General features: G+C 32.7%; 1 protein-coding gene across 1 annotated transcript in view; it reads left to right on the top strand.

Annotated features, from left to right (window-relative positions):
• The first annotated feature begins 284 nt into the window (after positions 1 to 284).
• The window catches only part of LOC150104617 (1,5-anhydro-D-fructose reductase-like), a 31408-nt gene continuing 14533 nt past the window's right edge, over positions 285 to 17159 (top strand). The window contains exons 1-6 of the mRNA XM_090395813.1: positions 285 to 355; positions 7836 to 8003; positions 8349 to 8465; positions 9630 to 9743; positions 10119 to 10235; positions 15216 to 15328. Coding sequence (XP_090251939.1) covers positions 290 to 355; positions 7836 to 8003; positions 8349 to 8465; positions 9630 to 9743; positions 10119 to 10235; positions 15216 to 15328 — 695 coding nt within the window. The 5' untranslated portion in view covers positions 285 to 289. The remainder of the gene's footprint in view (positions 356 to 7835; positions 8004 to 8348; positions 8466 to 9629; positions 9744 to 10118; positions 10236 to 15215; positions 15329 to 17159) is intronic.

Below are 17159 nucleotides of genomic sequence, written 5' to 3'. Positions count from 1 at the left end.
CTTATCTAGTATCAATTAAAATCCTTCGATAAATATAAAACCCAGTTTATGTCAATTTTCTTACATTCTATCGGTATTATTAAAGAAGAATAGAAAACTAACGAGTGGGGAAAATTTGATATGATAGCGATAGACAAGTGGGTAAACTAGGCAGAAAGGGCAGTCGTTTAGATAACTGCGAACTCGCGCTTCAAGGCTACCTAGAAAAGATAACTCTGCTGTTTGTATTCTTTAAAGCTTCCTGTTCGTTTGCCAGATATCTACGATACACACAAAGTTCAAGTTCGACATGGCTACATCTATTCAGCTTAACACAGGAGTGCAAATGCCCATAATTGGAATAGGAACCTGGCAGGTATGAACAGTGTTTTATTTTGGTCTTGATAAAATTAAATTAAGTGTGTTCTGCTAAGCTACGAGTACATTCTCCTCTCTGTTAAACGATTGATTACTGTTTAGCAGTTTCAACATATGGAAGTGGATGATTGATTGGCCAGCAAACGTTGCAGTCTATATTGGGCACATTATTTTCTTGTGGTGTTTACTGAAAGTTCATCATCATCATCAAATTCCTGACATGCATCCTCAATGGAGATACAGGATATGATAGTACTACATGAAAAATTTACATCATTACTAACTTTCTATCAACAGTTTTCCTCCAAATCAACCTCTAAAGACTCCCACATTATGAGATCTTATATTTCTGTCTTCTAAGGCACTTTTTAAAGCATCAATCTTATATCTTAGTCTTCCTCTGGATTCTTTTCCTGCCAACCTGGCAGAGAACACTTATTTTGCTAATCTTTCCTCTCCCATTCTGTTTATGTGACCACCTGAGATTAGCTCTGCTAACGCATTCCTGGATGCTGACAATGTCAAATTCTTTCCTAATATCTCGTTTGTATATGATATTCCCATTCATGCCATCTGTTTATGCCCCTAATCTTTCTCAGGAGTATCACATCTGCGATCTTTGGTCAAGTCTTTTACTTCTGATCCAGCGCTAAGATCTCAGATCAAGTTAAAGTTAGTTTGAACACTGTGTTGTATACAGCTAACTTAGTGTTTTGACTAATTTCTCTCTTATTCCATATAAATTTCTTCAGTTGACTTCCTACCATACCAGCTTTGTTCAATCTGTTGTCTATTTCCATATTTAATTTACCATCTTCACTAAAGATTGTACCTAAATAACTGATGACGATGATGATTACTGAAAGTTGATTATGAGAATATGACAAGAATTCATGAAGAATACTTTTACATGTTACTTGCTAATTTGTGTATTTCATAACTTATTCGTAATTAGTGCTTGGATCGTATTAAGGAAAAATAGTGATCGGTAATTTACACATACTTCTAATTTAAAACTATTCTTCCTTTAATATATTTTGTAACCTTCTGTATATCGCGCGTGGAAACTATTCTAAACCACTTTAAAGATGTCACTTCAAACTCTGACGAAAGCAAACCAGAAAGATGTAATTATCATTACATCAACTGTAACATTGTCTTCAAGAGCATTTTTTTATTTTATTTTTTTATTTTTAAGTTGTTTGGTTGAAAGAGTATGTTAAAAACCGTTCCAAATGGTTGAGCTGAGTATTTATCACTGTAGATCCGTGTGTGTGTTCACGGGGCCGGTTTGCCTGTTCTAGGGGAGAAAAACCTGAGTGTCCGGGTGAAATAAACCTTATGTGACCAGATGTACAGCATCTGGTATATGCTGTATTGTACAGCATTTACCGGTCCTGTACAGCATTAGTATGTGTACAGCAAAACGTACAGCATTTGAAATATTTTATTCACCTTAACAGAAAGAATAAATTACGAACATACATTAGTTGTTTATTCTGAGGATCGTTTTCATGTAAAATTATTTTTTGATTATATGCCAAACTTTTAAAGTTCGACAAAATTATCATCGTCAATCAATGTAATCTAAATTTATATAATACCAGCGTTTTATGTTTTGTTTTTACTACTATAATTTACATAGTGTATGTTTAATGCATGTAATTTGTATTCTGTTTTGTAAAACTATTTCCTATTTTTACTGTGCAATTCATAACCATCTGTAACAAATTGTAACTGGGATAATGCCTGTAATAAACGTTATTATTATTATTATTATTATTATTATTATTATTATTATTATTATTATTATTATTATTATTATTATTATTATTATTATTATTATTATTATTATTATCATAAAACAAAGTTTAGATATGATATCTTTTGCTCTTAAATTTCATTCATAAAATAAACAATTCCGCGTGACAGAAAAAGCTGTGTTTTCTCTTTTTTTAATAATAAAGACAATTTAAGTTATTGTTAGTTTGAGGTCTTTCAGTACTTCACTCATGTCGATACAAAATCGATTGTGGAGCAAAGGAAACCCGGAAACGATATATTGACCATGGTTATACTAATGGTAATTTAAAGAATGATATTTTGTTGTATGTTTCAAAATCAAAGTTTTACCTGTAGACATAGTATTACAATGTTGTTTTTGATATTGTTTTTGATATCATAGATCCCAGGTATTCGCAGAAGTGATACTTCGCTATATCTTTTTTATATGTTTAAAAATTGGAAAGTTTGTAATTATTTTAAAAAATTTAAATAATATTTAATAATCAAGTTTAAACCATGTCAGTAAAAAGAAAACGAAGGGATTGCAAACTGACAGATAATTTGAAAAAAGAGTATCCATTTATTAAGGAGTATGAACAGGAAGGATATGTTTCATGTACAATCTGTTTGGGAAAATTTTCTGTGACCTCTGGAGGAAAGCGCATTTAGCTTCTGATAAGCATAAGAAAGCTTTACAGGCAGTTTCTTCATCTGTAAAGATGACCAATTTTCTCCGTCAAACTGAATTTGGGATGAAAGAAAGAGAATTAGCTATTGCAGAGGCTGTGTTTTCTCTCCATACCATATATCACAATCAAATTTTAGATCAATTGACTGTACATCCAAACTGATCCGCAAATTATTTGACAGCAAATTCACATGTGCACTGACAAAAGCAGAAGCTGTAATCAAGAATGTATTAGCACCACATGCATTGAAAGAGCTTGATAAGGAACAAAATATAAACTTTATATCTGTGTTTTCTGATGCATCAAAACCATAAGATGTAAAACATTTTCCTACTATCATTCGTTATTTTGATTCAAAAAGTGGTGTGAAGAATAAGGACACAAAATTATTGATTTTGTGTCCCTACCTGGGGAAACTGCAGAGCTTATCAGCAATTCTATCTTAACTGTTCTTAAAAAAACAATTTATCTAAGACGGTTATTGCATATTGTGCTGATAATGCAAATACCAATTGTGGTGGTGTGGTATAGCTAGAGAGGGTATTAACAATGTCTTTGCTATACTGAACAGACGTTTAGAGCAAAATATTATTGGACTAGGTTGTGCAGCTCATATAGTTCACAATGCCATTCAAACTGCTGCTGATATTTTACCACTAGACATAGAGTCTCTTGTAACAAAAATTTATAGCCATTTTTACATTTACACTGTCAGAGTAGAATCTTTGAAAGAACTCTGTGAAGAAGCAGAAGTTGAATATCACAAAATACTAGGCTACAGTAAAACTAGATGGCTAGCTTTAATGCCTGTGATTGAGAGGATTCTGAAATTATATAGTATATTGAAGTCATATTTCTTATCCTTGATAAGTGTCCAAGAATAATTGAACTCTTTCTCAATGATAATACCTCTCGGTTGTGGTTAACATTTCTTCATAGTCAGGCATCAGTATTTGAGGCAGTAGTCAGAAACATTGAAGGAAATTATTGTACAATAACGGAAGTCTCAGAGGAACTTGATATGCTAAAAGCAAAATCCAGAGAATGTCTCGAATCAAACTACGTTCCTATTGGCATAAGAAGAGATTTAAGAATTTTAGAAAATAAGGGAAGCATAAAACAAAAATTGTTTATTTCTCATGTTAAAACTTTTTACTGTAACTGTTTGGAATATTTGGACATGTAGTCATCCCAGGTCCTGGAAATTAAGACATTTAAATGAGTGAACTTAAAGGATATCATGGCATGATTTTGAGGTATCGTTGGAGTATATAGATTCTAATTTTGGAAAAAATCATGGAATATATGAAAATAACCTTTTTGATAAGGTTTATTGTTTAAAGAAGTATATAATTGATTCAAAAATTGAAGAATGGAAGGAGAAAAATACTCCCACAGGAGATAGATGGGTTGAGATATTTGCGTTTTTTGAGAAACAAAAAGTGCCTTATGGTAATATAAAAAAACAGTGGAATTTGCCCTTTGCTTACCTGGGATAAATGCTGTTACAGAAAGAATATTTTCAGTTGTGAATAAATTATGAACTACAGAGAAAACAATTAAAACTTAAGACAATAAAGACCATTCTTATTGTGAAATATAATATGGTTGATTCCTGTGAAGATTTTATTAGTGAAATATCAGAGGATGATGAATTATTGAAAAGAATTCGTTCTTCCGAAAAATTTGTTTAAATTGTTCATTTGGAGAGTTTTAATAGATATTAATTGTATAAGATAAATAAGTTTTGTGTGATATATACTTTTGCATATATTATTAAGAATTTAAATAAAAGTTGCTTTTAATAAATATCTATTCATTGTATAAATAAAATAAATACGTTTTTTGGAGTATTTACTTTTGCATCCATTATTGAGAATTTAAATTAAAATTTCTTGATAGTTTAGCGGTAACAATATTATTAATTAGTAATAATAACAAGAATAAAACCAGAATATTTAATTGAAAAGGTATGATTATGTTTCTGTCGGGATAAGAAGAAATACAACAATTTTAGAATATACGCCTGGAGGGAAGGCAAATCTGCAAACAAAATTCATGTAACCAGTGGAACGTGTCCAGCATTGGTCCTTGGATAATCTGGGTACTATAAATAAATCCTACCTCCGTATGAGACCGGATAACTCACCTTATTCGTCGAAAAAGATCAGAAGGGGGTAGGGGAATGCTAAAAGTCATGATGAATTTACTCAGAAACTTGTTTTACGACTACATTGCAAAAAAAAGCAGCATTCACTGCAGTTATGTTTTTCTTGTTGAACAAAAATGTTATTGTTTAATTATAATAAAATTTATTAGGAAAAGTTACTTTCATATGTAATTCTAATAAATAGAAGATAGAATTTTTTATCTTATAAAAATCTGTTATAATTATTCTATTAAAATAAAAACTTATAAAGAAAAAATTTGCTTATTTATGCATAACATAAAACGTAAAAATAAGTTTTGTCCATGTGGACATATTTCTTTACTGATTTATAGGTTTAATGGTTAATTAATTTAGCTTCAAGATACTTCTGTTCTACTAAACTGCAAGACCAAAACTTATTCAACTGAAATTGTGGCAGTCTTGAAAATTCATCACAAGAATTATAAACATCTGCTGCCAAATGATACCACTGCCATTACAAAACATTGAATTGCAGCTCACTACACTATAAAAGTTTTGCATTTATACACCTGTTAATTCACATCGTCAAGACTGTACCATTCCCTAAATCTCTTTATAATAACCAATAAAAAAAAAAGAGATCAACAGAAATCAGGTCTTCTATTTCGTGGACCAAAACATAAAAAAGGGCAAACTATTTAATTATATACATTTTCAGTAATCAAAAATGTTAGTTGCATTTAGCAAAATGCATATGATGTGTTAAAATGGTTTCGTCCGTACGCATATTATTCCTCAGCTCTAGCTTGTCTAAATATTTAGTTTGCTACAAACATTTAACTCGAAACAAGAAGTGATCTGTTGTCAACGTTAATATGGACTATGTATCGTGAATATTTAGACAGTTATACGGTCTTAGCGAATCATTGGGGATTATCGTTATAAATTAATGACACTGTTTAAACAACAGATGACATTGTCATCTACATAGCTCACATCCATACAATCCAATGCTTCATTCCTGAACTGCGTGATAAATTATTTTACTCTCAAGGTCGCCTTTATAATAAATTCAATTTTAAATGTAAATATATATTCTATTTGTTAAAATTAATAAAGAGTTTTTCTTCTGGAAAACCTTTATTTTGAAGTGTCAGTATAATTTCACGATCTCACGGTATTGGTGTATCATAAAAAGATTAGAGAGCTTCACATGAGTCCTATGTTGTTTGTCTGTTTCCTATTTCGTAAGATTTTTTTCAGTTGGAAATATTCAATGTAAAACTACAAAACAAATACTTCATTCACAAACTGTATCTATGTAATTGCTGCATACACCTGCAGAAGCGTAAATGCTGGTTTATGTATGCATCGAAAGGGCGAAAACCATTTCTTTTTCCCATTTTTACAAGCGCTTACGTATGAAGGATATGACGATATACATCAAAAGCGTGGCTCATACAGGTCTAGAAGGAAGCAAACCGTCTTGCAATCTTCCAAGATTTTGCTTGGCAAAATGTTAACAGCATAATGTGCCGAACTGAACAGCTCGGTGACTGAACGTGGTGCTATAATAAGAAGCCACCTTTGCAACAAATCAATTCGGGAAATTTCTGTACTGCTGCAGCTGTTCCAATCAACTGAAAGTGATGTTATTGGGACAGCTGCAGCAGCACGGAAATTTTCCGAACTGATTTCTTGTAAAGGTGGCGTCTTATGATAGCTAGGAGTAACACCAGCACCATCACCACCTCTAAAACAACGTAAAATCACGCAGCGGAAATACCGAGTGCAGAAGCGCGTAGCAACTGAGTTTCGAAGTTCCTCTGCAAACAATGCAGGAACTCAACTGTTCGTCAGAAGTTGAAGAAAATGAATTTCCATGGCTGTGCAGCCGTACTCAAGCCTAAAATGAGCAAAAGCAATGCCACGCGTCTGGTGGACTGCTTTAAAACTCGCCAGCATTGGAATCTAGTGCAGTGGAAATGCGTTGTCTGGGGTTGAAAATCAGTCTTTCATCATTTCACAGTCTGGGTTTGGCGGATGCTAGGAAATGCTGCCTGCTCGAATTTAGAGTGTCAAATGTACAGTTTTTCAGGAGGTTTGGGCTGGGTTCCATTGTTCCACAGGGAATCTTAACGCTTCCGCCTATAATGGCATTCCAGACAATTTCTGCTTTCAACTTTATGGCAACAGTTCGACGAAGGCCCTTTCCTGTATCAACACGATAATTCCCACCTTCACAAAGCGAGGTTTGCGCAGGAATGGTTTGATGAGATCTGTGTTGAAGAACGTGACTGGCCTACACATAGCTCTGATCGAACACCTGTTAGGTGAATTGAAACACCGATTGCGAGCCAAGCTCTATAGCCCATTAGTGACGGACTAATGGTATGGGAAACCGGAAGGGAATTACCTCACAAATGTACCAAACTATAGTGGAAAGCTTCCCCAGAAGTTTAGCGGTGTTATAGCAGCGAAGGATAAACCAAATCCATATTGATGCCTTTCATATTAGACTGAGAGTAGGGATGTTCAGGTGTTAGCATATTTTTTATTTTTAAATCAGGTAATGTATTTCTCATAATGACTGTAACTTTAAGCCAGCTCACAATTCTGATTTAAATGTGCCATTTATTACGTTTGGTGAGTAGCCAATGATTAAGGGGCAGTTTATATATCGAAAACAATGTTCTGTGTCTTAAGAGTTTTTAAAAGCATCTAACTAATTATCTTATATACCGTGACTTCATTACCACGCTATTACTACAACTGTGAATATTTTCTGACATCTTTAATCTATTTTATTATATTTGCATGATTATCATTATTAATATTATCATGGCATTTAGTAACCTTATTCCTTAATTTAGTCAACTCCCCAAGAAATAGATGAAACCATGGAGGCAGCTTTGGAAGCAGGTTACAGGCACATCGATACAGCTTACAGGTATCAGAATGAAGCCGACATTGGAAAAGCTCTGAAGAAAGCTTTCGAGCAGGGAAAAGTCAAGCGTGAAGACCTTTTCATAGTGACCAAGGTATAGCTTCACAATTTTCATGAGTAAACGAATGTTTTTCCCGCAGTGTAGTAAGTATTATAGCAGATTGTTTTCTCTGAATGGGGCCTAAAGGGAAATAAATATACAAATTAATTTTTTGGGTGCGTACGTCGAGAAATAACTTGTTTAATTGGTTTGCTTAAACTGATTTTTACAAAAGAATTTACAAATATTTCCGTATTCATCATTTTAGCAATAATACTGAATTCTATATCTCATTGCTCCTTTCATGTACTCTTATTTAAAAAAAGGAGAAAATAGTATCCTGCTAAAAAGAACTGACGTTGATATGAAAGCAGTTTTTTCTTTCTTTCTTCACAACAGCTTCCATTTAATGGACATCGTCGACATTTGGTGAAACATTTCCTGCAGAAGTCTTTAGCGAATTTACAGCTTGATTACGTTGATCTTTATTTAGTTCACACTCCGTTCGCTGCGCAGGTACGTAATCGTGAAAGGATTAATATTATATTTACACAAATAAAGAGCCAAAAGGTTTCAGTTCGACGATTCAAAATTACATAAGCAACGTGGATATTAGATCCATCATTATTTCGAAGTCGAATGTAGAAACTATGTGAAAGTTTCGTAAAAGTTCCGTAAGCTATCGGGTCAACATATTTTTACGAATATTCCATAGTTTCTGCATTCGGCTTTGAAATAATGCTGGATCTAATATCCACGTTACTTATATAATTAATCTTCTATATTTATCTATATTTCTGTTATGTTATAGAATGTTGCTTTTGCTCATATAAAACACTACCCTGGATAAAACTGTACATTTGATAGACACACGAAATGATTTTATATGTCAATATGAAATCATCACCATCCAAAATATTCAACGACTATTGGAAAATTCATCGAGCTTAGTTTCTCTTCTTTTCCTATATCTGTCTTTCTTTCATTCATTTTTTCGTAAAAAAAGTTTCGTAACGGATTTAAGAAATGAGAAGACTGTTACTATGGTTTTCTCTTATATTTTGGTGTATTAATAATAAACTCTACGGCTTAAAATGTTTAACAGTGAAGCAAATAATAATAATAATAATAATAATAATAATAATAACAACAACAACAACTATAGTTTCTATTAAACATAAAAGCTAAATTGATTTTAACACAACTTTCGGGTGAAAGTTTATTGCATTCATTCAAATGCGATCTGTATTTGACGAATTATTGAAGCATACAAGACAACACTTAAGCACTGGTCTGATAATAATCTACTTGGCAGTAGTTAAATTAAAAAAAAAAAAAAAAAACTACTTCTCTTTCTCCCTCACTCGTTAACCCAGTACTTGCGTTTATTAACATTCCTTTTTCATGCTACTTTCAAAACGAATTACAATAGGACCTTCTTAAAACAAAAGCTTTTCGTAGTTTGAGTGATGTAGCGTTTAATTACTGATAGTTATCTTTTAATTTTTAATAGTCTGAATTTCCCATATTCTGATGAGCAATGTTTCGATTTCGATATCCTACAAAAATTATCATACCAGAAAAGTGATGAAAAAAATAGAAAACAAATTTCAATAATTAAATCATTCAGGTATAAAATATACATATGAAATGAAATCGTTAATAATTTTTCCCCAATAGCATACGCTGGAGAGTGAACTCATATCCAATGTCATTACTGGAGAACTCATATCCATAGTCAATACTGGACAGCTGAAATGGGATATGGAATCTGACCTACTGGACGTATGGAAGGTGAGTTAAATTTCAGAAACGGCTGCACTTTTTATATTAATATACTCCATGCATTATTTTACTTTTAGAAGTAAATAACTTGTGATGAGCTCACAAACAAATTTATAAACTGGTCAGGAGGTTTGTGTGTGCTAAGGATACTCAAAAAAATCTTTTCTTTATATTAAAAGCGGTCATAATATGACGTAATTTAGTAAAATGTTGTATCTACTGCAGAAAGATTTTTATCATTTTCTATTTCATATTTTTTATACAAATATACATAAACCTTCAAAAAATATAGAACGTAATCACTGGTTTTAGAACAAAGAAACTAGTTTTTTTATGGTAGGGATACATTCTACTTTTGTATTTATATTATAATTGAATTTTCAGGGTATGGAAGACATGGTAGATGCAGGAAAGGCTAAGGCAATTGGAATTTCTAATTTTAACCATAAGCAGATTCAGAAAATTTATGATAATGCAAGAATCAAGCCAGCTAACATACAGGTAAATAAATATTGAATTTGTTTTCAAATTAAACAAAATGTAAATTTGAAAAAGACATAAATTGAACACTATAATAAACGTATAATAATATCAGTTTCGTAATGTAAACATCGATTGCTATATGCTGTCGGAAATTTCGGAAGTGTCAGAAGTGATTGACACCTTATGGCATACAATTAGTCGCTTTAGTTTTTCACCACTTAAAATTCACTGGAATTTTAAGTAGTGCAAATAATTGAAAAACTACGAACACCTCCTAAAATTTCTTAATTTTCCTCAATAAGTTTTAAAAGAGGTAAACCGTGAGTAGACATAACTATACATAAAAATATAACGAAAAAACTCACGTAGAAAAATTATTTAATGGTATAATTTTCACCCGTGTGTCACAGGCATCTTCAGTACAATTAGGCACGAAAATTAAACATTAACTGACAATTCCAAAAAGCGCCACCTAAGTAGCTGGTGTAAGATAACTAAAAAGGTCAATAACTTTCCTAAAAAAAAAAAAATAAATAAAAAATAAAAAAAAAATAATAATAATAATAATAAAAAATAATACAATAAAAAGTTAGGAAAGATTAGCTGATTTGTAAAGTACTATCTCCCATAAAGGGGATAGACGTAAGCCGTCGGATCTGTTTAAGTTAGGAGAATGAAGTAGAGTTTCACATGCTTCTTTATAAAGGCGTTCCATGAGAAACTGACTTTTGTGAAGAACTCTTGTCTTTTTCCAATGAACTCTGTGTCTAGTGAAGATGGCATGTTCTGCAAGTCCAGACTTTTCAGGTTTAAAGTATTCAATATAAGATTGGTGTTCTTCTAGCCGAATGGAGGCAGATCTTCCCGTTTGTCCGAAATAACATAATCCACAAGAGCACGGAATCTGGTAGACACCTGGATGATTGAGATGTGGAAGCTTGTCCTTTGGAGAAGCGAGAAAGGTGGAGATTTTTCTAAACGGTCGAAAGGCAACAAAAATATTCAGTGGTTTTAAAATTTTTGCTATACGTTCACTGATGCCTTGTATATAAGGGATGGTAATGCGCGTTATTTCCTCTGTGTTTGAAGAGGGAGACATATTAAATCTACTCAAAGTTCTTTTAATGAAGCAATTCTTATAGCCATTAGATAGAAAGGAAGAAGTTATATATCGTATTTCTTTCTGTAAAAGATCGTCTGTAGAACAAAAGGAGTGGGCACGATGAACCAGTGTTTTAATAGTTCCTGCCTTTTGACTGGGATGGTGATGAGATTCCGCATGGATATAATGGCCTGTATGAGTCTTCTTTCTATAAACTGAGAAATGTAGGTTACCATCTGGTTGGCGAAGAATTAGAAGATCTAAAAAGGCTAACTGCTTATTTGATTCTACTTCTAGGGTAAACTTGATCCTAGGATGAAATGCGTTTAACTTATTGAGAAATTGTTGAAGTTCATCAGAAGAGCCATTCCATACAGCAAAAATGTCATCCCTTTATGGGAGATAGTACTTTACAAATCAGCTAATCTTTCCTAACTTTTTATTGTATTTTTTTTTTTTTTTTTTTAGGAAAGTTATTGACCTTTTTAGTTATCTTACACCAGCTACTTAGGTGGCGCTTTTTGGAATTGTCAGTTAATGTTTAATTTTCGTGCCTAATTGTACTGAAGATGCCTCTGACACACGGGCGAAAATTATACCATTAAATAATTTTTCTACGTGAGTTTTTCCGTTATATTTTTATGTATAGTTAATTTTCCTCAGGAAGACAAACATCGACTTGTGAGCTTAGTGAGAAACTGTAGTTTATTTTTTTTCCTTTTAAAATAGTCTCGCTCAGTCAGTATAGACGAAGCCCTTTGGTCGGAAAGATCCGATTTCAAATACCGTCCCGTCACTGATGGTAATTGAACTCGGGTAATTGAACTTCGGGACAAAAGTTAAGTTAGCCTGTTTCATACGAATGTAGGGGGTTTTTTGTTCACCTGTAGACTCGGGTTTTTCGTGTCCCAGAACAGACAAACCGGTCCCGTGAACACACGCTTCTAAAACATAGGTCACCTTCAGGAATAAGCATTGACCAACTTATTTTGTAGGATTTCTGTTGCGAATGCCTACACGGTAAATCGCGTGAGCGTAAATTAGGATAGGAGCCTTTAAAAGTAATTTAAAGGTACTAGGCGTGATCAAAAGCATAATCAAGATTAAAGGAAGAAACAGAATTTTTATTATTCGAAAATTTGCATAACATTTTATAAATTGTTGAACTTTTAAGGCAGCATTACACGATTTCATATATATATATATATATATATATATATATCTTAGATGTTAAACTCACCAAGACGCCTGAATCAATAAAAGTCTCTATATTTAGAAAGCCAACACACACGGAGGACAGATATCTGCATGCGTCCTCACATCACCATCCAGCGCAAAAGTTGGGTATTATATCAACTGTTGCGAATCGTGCAAGATCTGTACTGTCAGATGAAGAAGAACTAAAAAAAGAACTACAACATCTTAAATGGACCTTTAAAAACAATGGCTACTCTTTAAAAAGTATTAACAACCAATCATCCCACCGTCAACGTAGCAACGTAGAGACACAGGACGACTCCAAAGGTCATATCGTCTTGCCATATATCAGCACACTATCCAAAAAGCTGAGTATAATCCTAAAGAAGTTTAACATACAAACGTGCTTCTCGACTCTGCCAAAAATAAGATCACGTTTCAACAACTATAAACAATCTCACAACCTTCTACAATTCCCAGGTGTATACAAGGTCACATGTGAGTGCGGAAAGCCTTACTATGGGCAAACGGAGAAATCTATCCAACTGCGTCTCGAGGAGCACCAGAGAGATAATGCTTATAAGAGAACCAGAGCTCTGTCGGGCCATGTCCTGTTTTCAATAAACACGAACAACGAAAGCCGCCAACATGAGATAAATTGGACATCAACTTCAAACCTACACATTTGCCATGATGAGGTGGAACGCCGCATTGTGGAGTCAAAAGAAATCATCTTGGACCCGCTTCATATGAACAAAAATCTCAGCTATAATTTGTTGACTCTTTCAGCTCTACTATCAGATACTGGAGATCGCGTGGTTCCACACACACGCACAAGTGTATAACAATAGAACTTTAACACGGACTATACAACTTCATAATAACTGTAATTCACAGTCGAATATTATAACTTTATAATTGTATAGCTTTAGAGTGTCTCAATGTTATTTTCAGTGTCTTTTAATATCTTTCTATGTTCTTAACGCCTGATGAAGTCAATCTCGACGAAACATGTTGCGTTTTCAAATAAATCTCATTTTGTTATAATTCTCGGGTTTTACGTCAGTTAATATTAAAAATGAATATATATATATATATATATATATATATATATATATATATATATATATATATATATATATATATATATATATATATATATATACACGGTAATACCCCGATGATTCCTAGAAGAAAAAGCGCCATACGAAACAGCTTTAAACGGGATCATTTTAACACATAGTAAATAGGGATCGGGGAACAAGCTACCAAGATTAAACAAGTTTTACTTTAATTTTAAGTTATTCTTATATTATCTTGCAAAATATACATAGCACTTATACATACGTACACAGAAATACGAAGTTTAATTTTGTGCTGTCGAAGGTTCTGGCTGTTATGAAATTCTTGATTTGTTAATGATGAAGTCGTCCAGTGCCATTTGTCATCTGCTTTTTCTCTCATTAGCAAGCGATCGCATCACCTTGCTTTTCTACTTCTTTCAAAATCTGGATCATTCGCTACAAATTAATCAACGATTTCGGTTATCGTCACTAAACTTTTACAGATTCTGAAAACTTCGTTTTCAGAAAAACTATTTTCAGGTTCTGCATGAATCCCTTGTTCTATCTGTTCTTGGTCGTCGTCGGTGTTGAGCAACGGTTTTAATTTGAAAACACCGTTGGTGTTACTGCCCAGAGGAATGGTTAAACGGTCTTTTGCAGCTTTAAATCCTAGTGCTCCCTTTTGTTCGGGCGATATTTTTTGCGTTTGGCATTCTCTTCACGAAAAGTCTACTTTCATCAGCATTAAAAACTAGTTCGGGAGGATAATTGCCTCTTTCAATTATGGCTCTTCATGTTGATGGAAAGGCTGAAGCAGCTTCAGTACTCGCCTCTTCTCCGGTGATTCGAATGTTGTGGAGGTTGCTTCTTTTTTTTCAAATCTATCGAACCAACCTCTGCTAGCTGCAAAGATTTCGCTCGTAGTTTCTCTTTGTTTCTGAATATGATTAAAATACTTCTGGCCTTCTCCATTATTATTGCCTGACTTAATGGAATATTGCGTCCAGTTTCATCAGCAATCCAAATAGAAAGACGTTTCTCCATTTCCTCTAAAACATCGCTCCTGGATCGGGTTACCTTTGTAGCAAAAGGCGTTGTGGTTGCTGAACACGTAATTTTGTCCTTGTTTTTTTAAAATCGTTGGTATAGTAGAAGTAGATAAATTTAAAGTGGCTGCAATGTCAACTTTACGTTCACCTTTTTCTAATGGCCTCAGCACCTGCATTTTAATGTCGTGCGAAATGTTTTTTTCGTATCAATTTTGTTTTATCATCTTTACACCCACTCATTTTTAATAATTTAAGAAATGATAGTAATGATTAATTTTAATGAACAAATACAATTTTTGTTGATTTCCTTGGTTAATAATATCGATGATTACAGTAGTACCATTATAGTAAATTTAGCACATAAATAACGTTTTACGCAGCACTCTAAATCGTATTGATAGCGTGAGTATTATTTCACTGCCAATGAACAACTACACGATGTACGGAGCAAACAAATGCACGGGACAAACATAGATTTAGGATTTAGGGGAATTACAAACTTATTGAAATAAGAGCATATTTACAGAGAATAACGCAGTATTATCAGGGAGAAAATTCTAATTTATCTTCATTTTTCTTTTTTTAGGTGGAATGCCACATATATTTCCAACAAGGCAAACTGTTCGATTTTTGCAAGAATCTTGGAATAACGTTCACTGCATATTCTCCTTTTGGTTCTCCAGGAAGCTCAATTATCAAGTATGTCTAGTAGATATTAGTCATTTCTTGCACTACTGTCAATGATAATAATATCATTTTACAATATTTAATGATTGTTTTGTAGTGACTTGAAAATTGAATACGAACAACATTCTAACGTCGGAATCACGAGTCTGCTTTTCATTTTACGCTATTAAGGTTTTAATTCATAACTTAACGTAGTATTATCTCATACCTTAAGTAAGTGCAAATTTGCATTGTTAGACAGGAGAAAGATTTAATTATCATGGCCAGGGCCGGTTTTATCATTAGTCAAACCTAGGCAATCGCCTATGGGCGTCAAGACTTTGGGGAGCCAGATTTTGCTACATATAAAACTATGTAAAACTAACAGGAACTCCAGTATTCCATAAAATTCATGTATGTAAGCGTACCATTTCTTTGCTGGACGTATATGCACGTCCAGCAAACCTGGATAATATTTTGTCCACATGCTGAAAGAACATGGATAAGAAGTGTAGTTTGACAGTCATGGCGTACTGTACATGTTACTGCAAACTGAAACGTTTTATATTTATATTTAGATCCATGTTGTAATTCCATAAATATAATGATTTTTGCTACAATTTTTATTACCGAAAATTCAAAATTTTTATTTTTAGTGAGAATATCTGAACTTTACAGTTGATGAAGTTCCCATTTTTACCTTGATTAGCAAGCTTAATTTGATTGCATTTAAATTCTTTTCTTTTCTTTAAAAAAAGAAACTTTTATCCTTATACAATTATTTAAGAGGAAACTTGCACCAAAATAAAACAAATGACCTGTCGTTATTATGCATTGAATCAAATATAACGGACTCGATTAATTATGATGACATTATAGATATATTTGCTAAAACCAAAGCCAGGAAAAAAAAAACACTTTTAGTTATTGATTTTTTTAAATTTAAATTTGAACTGATTTATTTTTATACTTTTTTTAAAATGCAAATATATGTATACCAGTGTTGTATTGTGTTATTAAAATTAGTTATCATGGAAATGTTGACTTTTATTTTCAATAAACTAAAACAAGTGCTTATTTTTGAGGCCTCATAATGATGTTGCGCCTTGGGTCTCCAAAAGTATAAATGCAGCCCTGGACACTGCCTGTTTGTAATGCTAGCGGTGAACACCCATTTTCTGTACTTAAACGCTTTAAAAATATTTACACAATTCGTTAAGTCAGATGCATTTGAGAAATTTGTCAATTATGTTCATAGAAAACGATATTGTTGAATTATTAGATTATAAATGTATGATAGATAAGTTATAACTATATAACTTAAGGTAGATATAATTGATAAATGCTTCATTAAGTAAATGTATAAAAATTTATTTGTGAATTACTAAATAGTTTAAAGTCCATTTTTTTATAATTATGTTTATTTTTATTTATAAATATTTCTGTTACTGGATTTTGAAAATGGATAAAAAAATCCGGTTTTCAATATCGCAAACGTAAAGCGGAAAAGGAGAAAGTTTGAAAAAACAAGAAGGTGCATTTTTAAAATATCTTTGCCGATGAGATCGTAATCGCATACAAGAACACTACTGTCAGTGATAATAATATCATTTTACAATATTTAATGATTGTTTTGTAGTGACTTGAAAATTGAATACGAACAACATTCTAACGTCGGAATCACGAGTCTGCTTTTCATTTTACGCTATTAAGGTTTTAATTCATATTTCCGAAAGATAACAATAATAGATGATTTTCAATGACTCATTATACTCGAAGACTATTTAACGGCGAGACAATCTTCAAGATTATTCGTTGGATAATTCGTCTATAGTTTCGATTAATGAATTGGAGGAGAATTCTG

Source organism: Typopeltis vanoorti, chromosome 7 (genome assembly GCF_054136105.1).
Source record: "Typopeltis vanoorti isolate ZY-2024b chromosome 7, IOZ_Tvanoo_1.0, whole genome shotgun sequence".
NCBI classification, from domain to species: Eukaryota; Metazoa; Arthropoda; class Arachnida; order Uropygi; family Thelyphonidae; genus Typopeltis; species Typopeltis vanoorti.
Note: the sequence above shows the minus strand (reverse complement) of the source record. Positions and strands in the feature narration are given on the sequence as shown.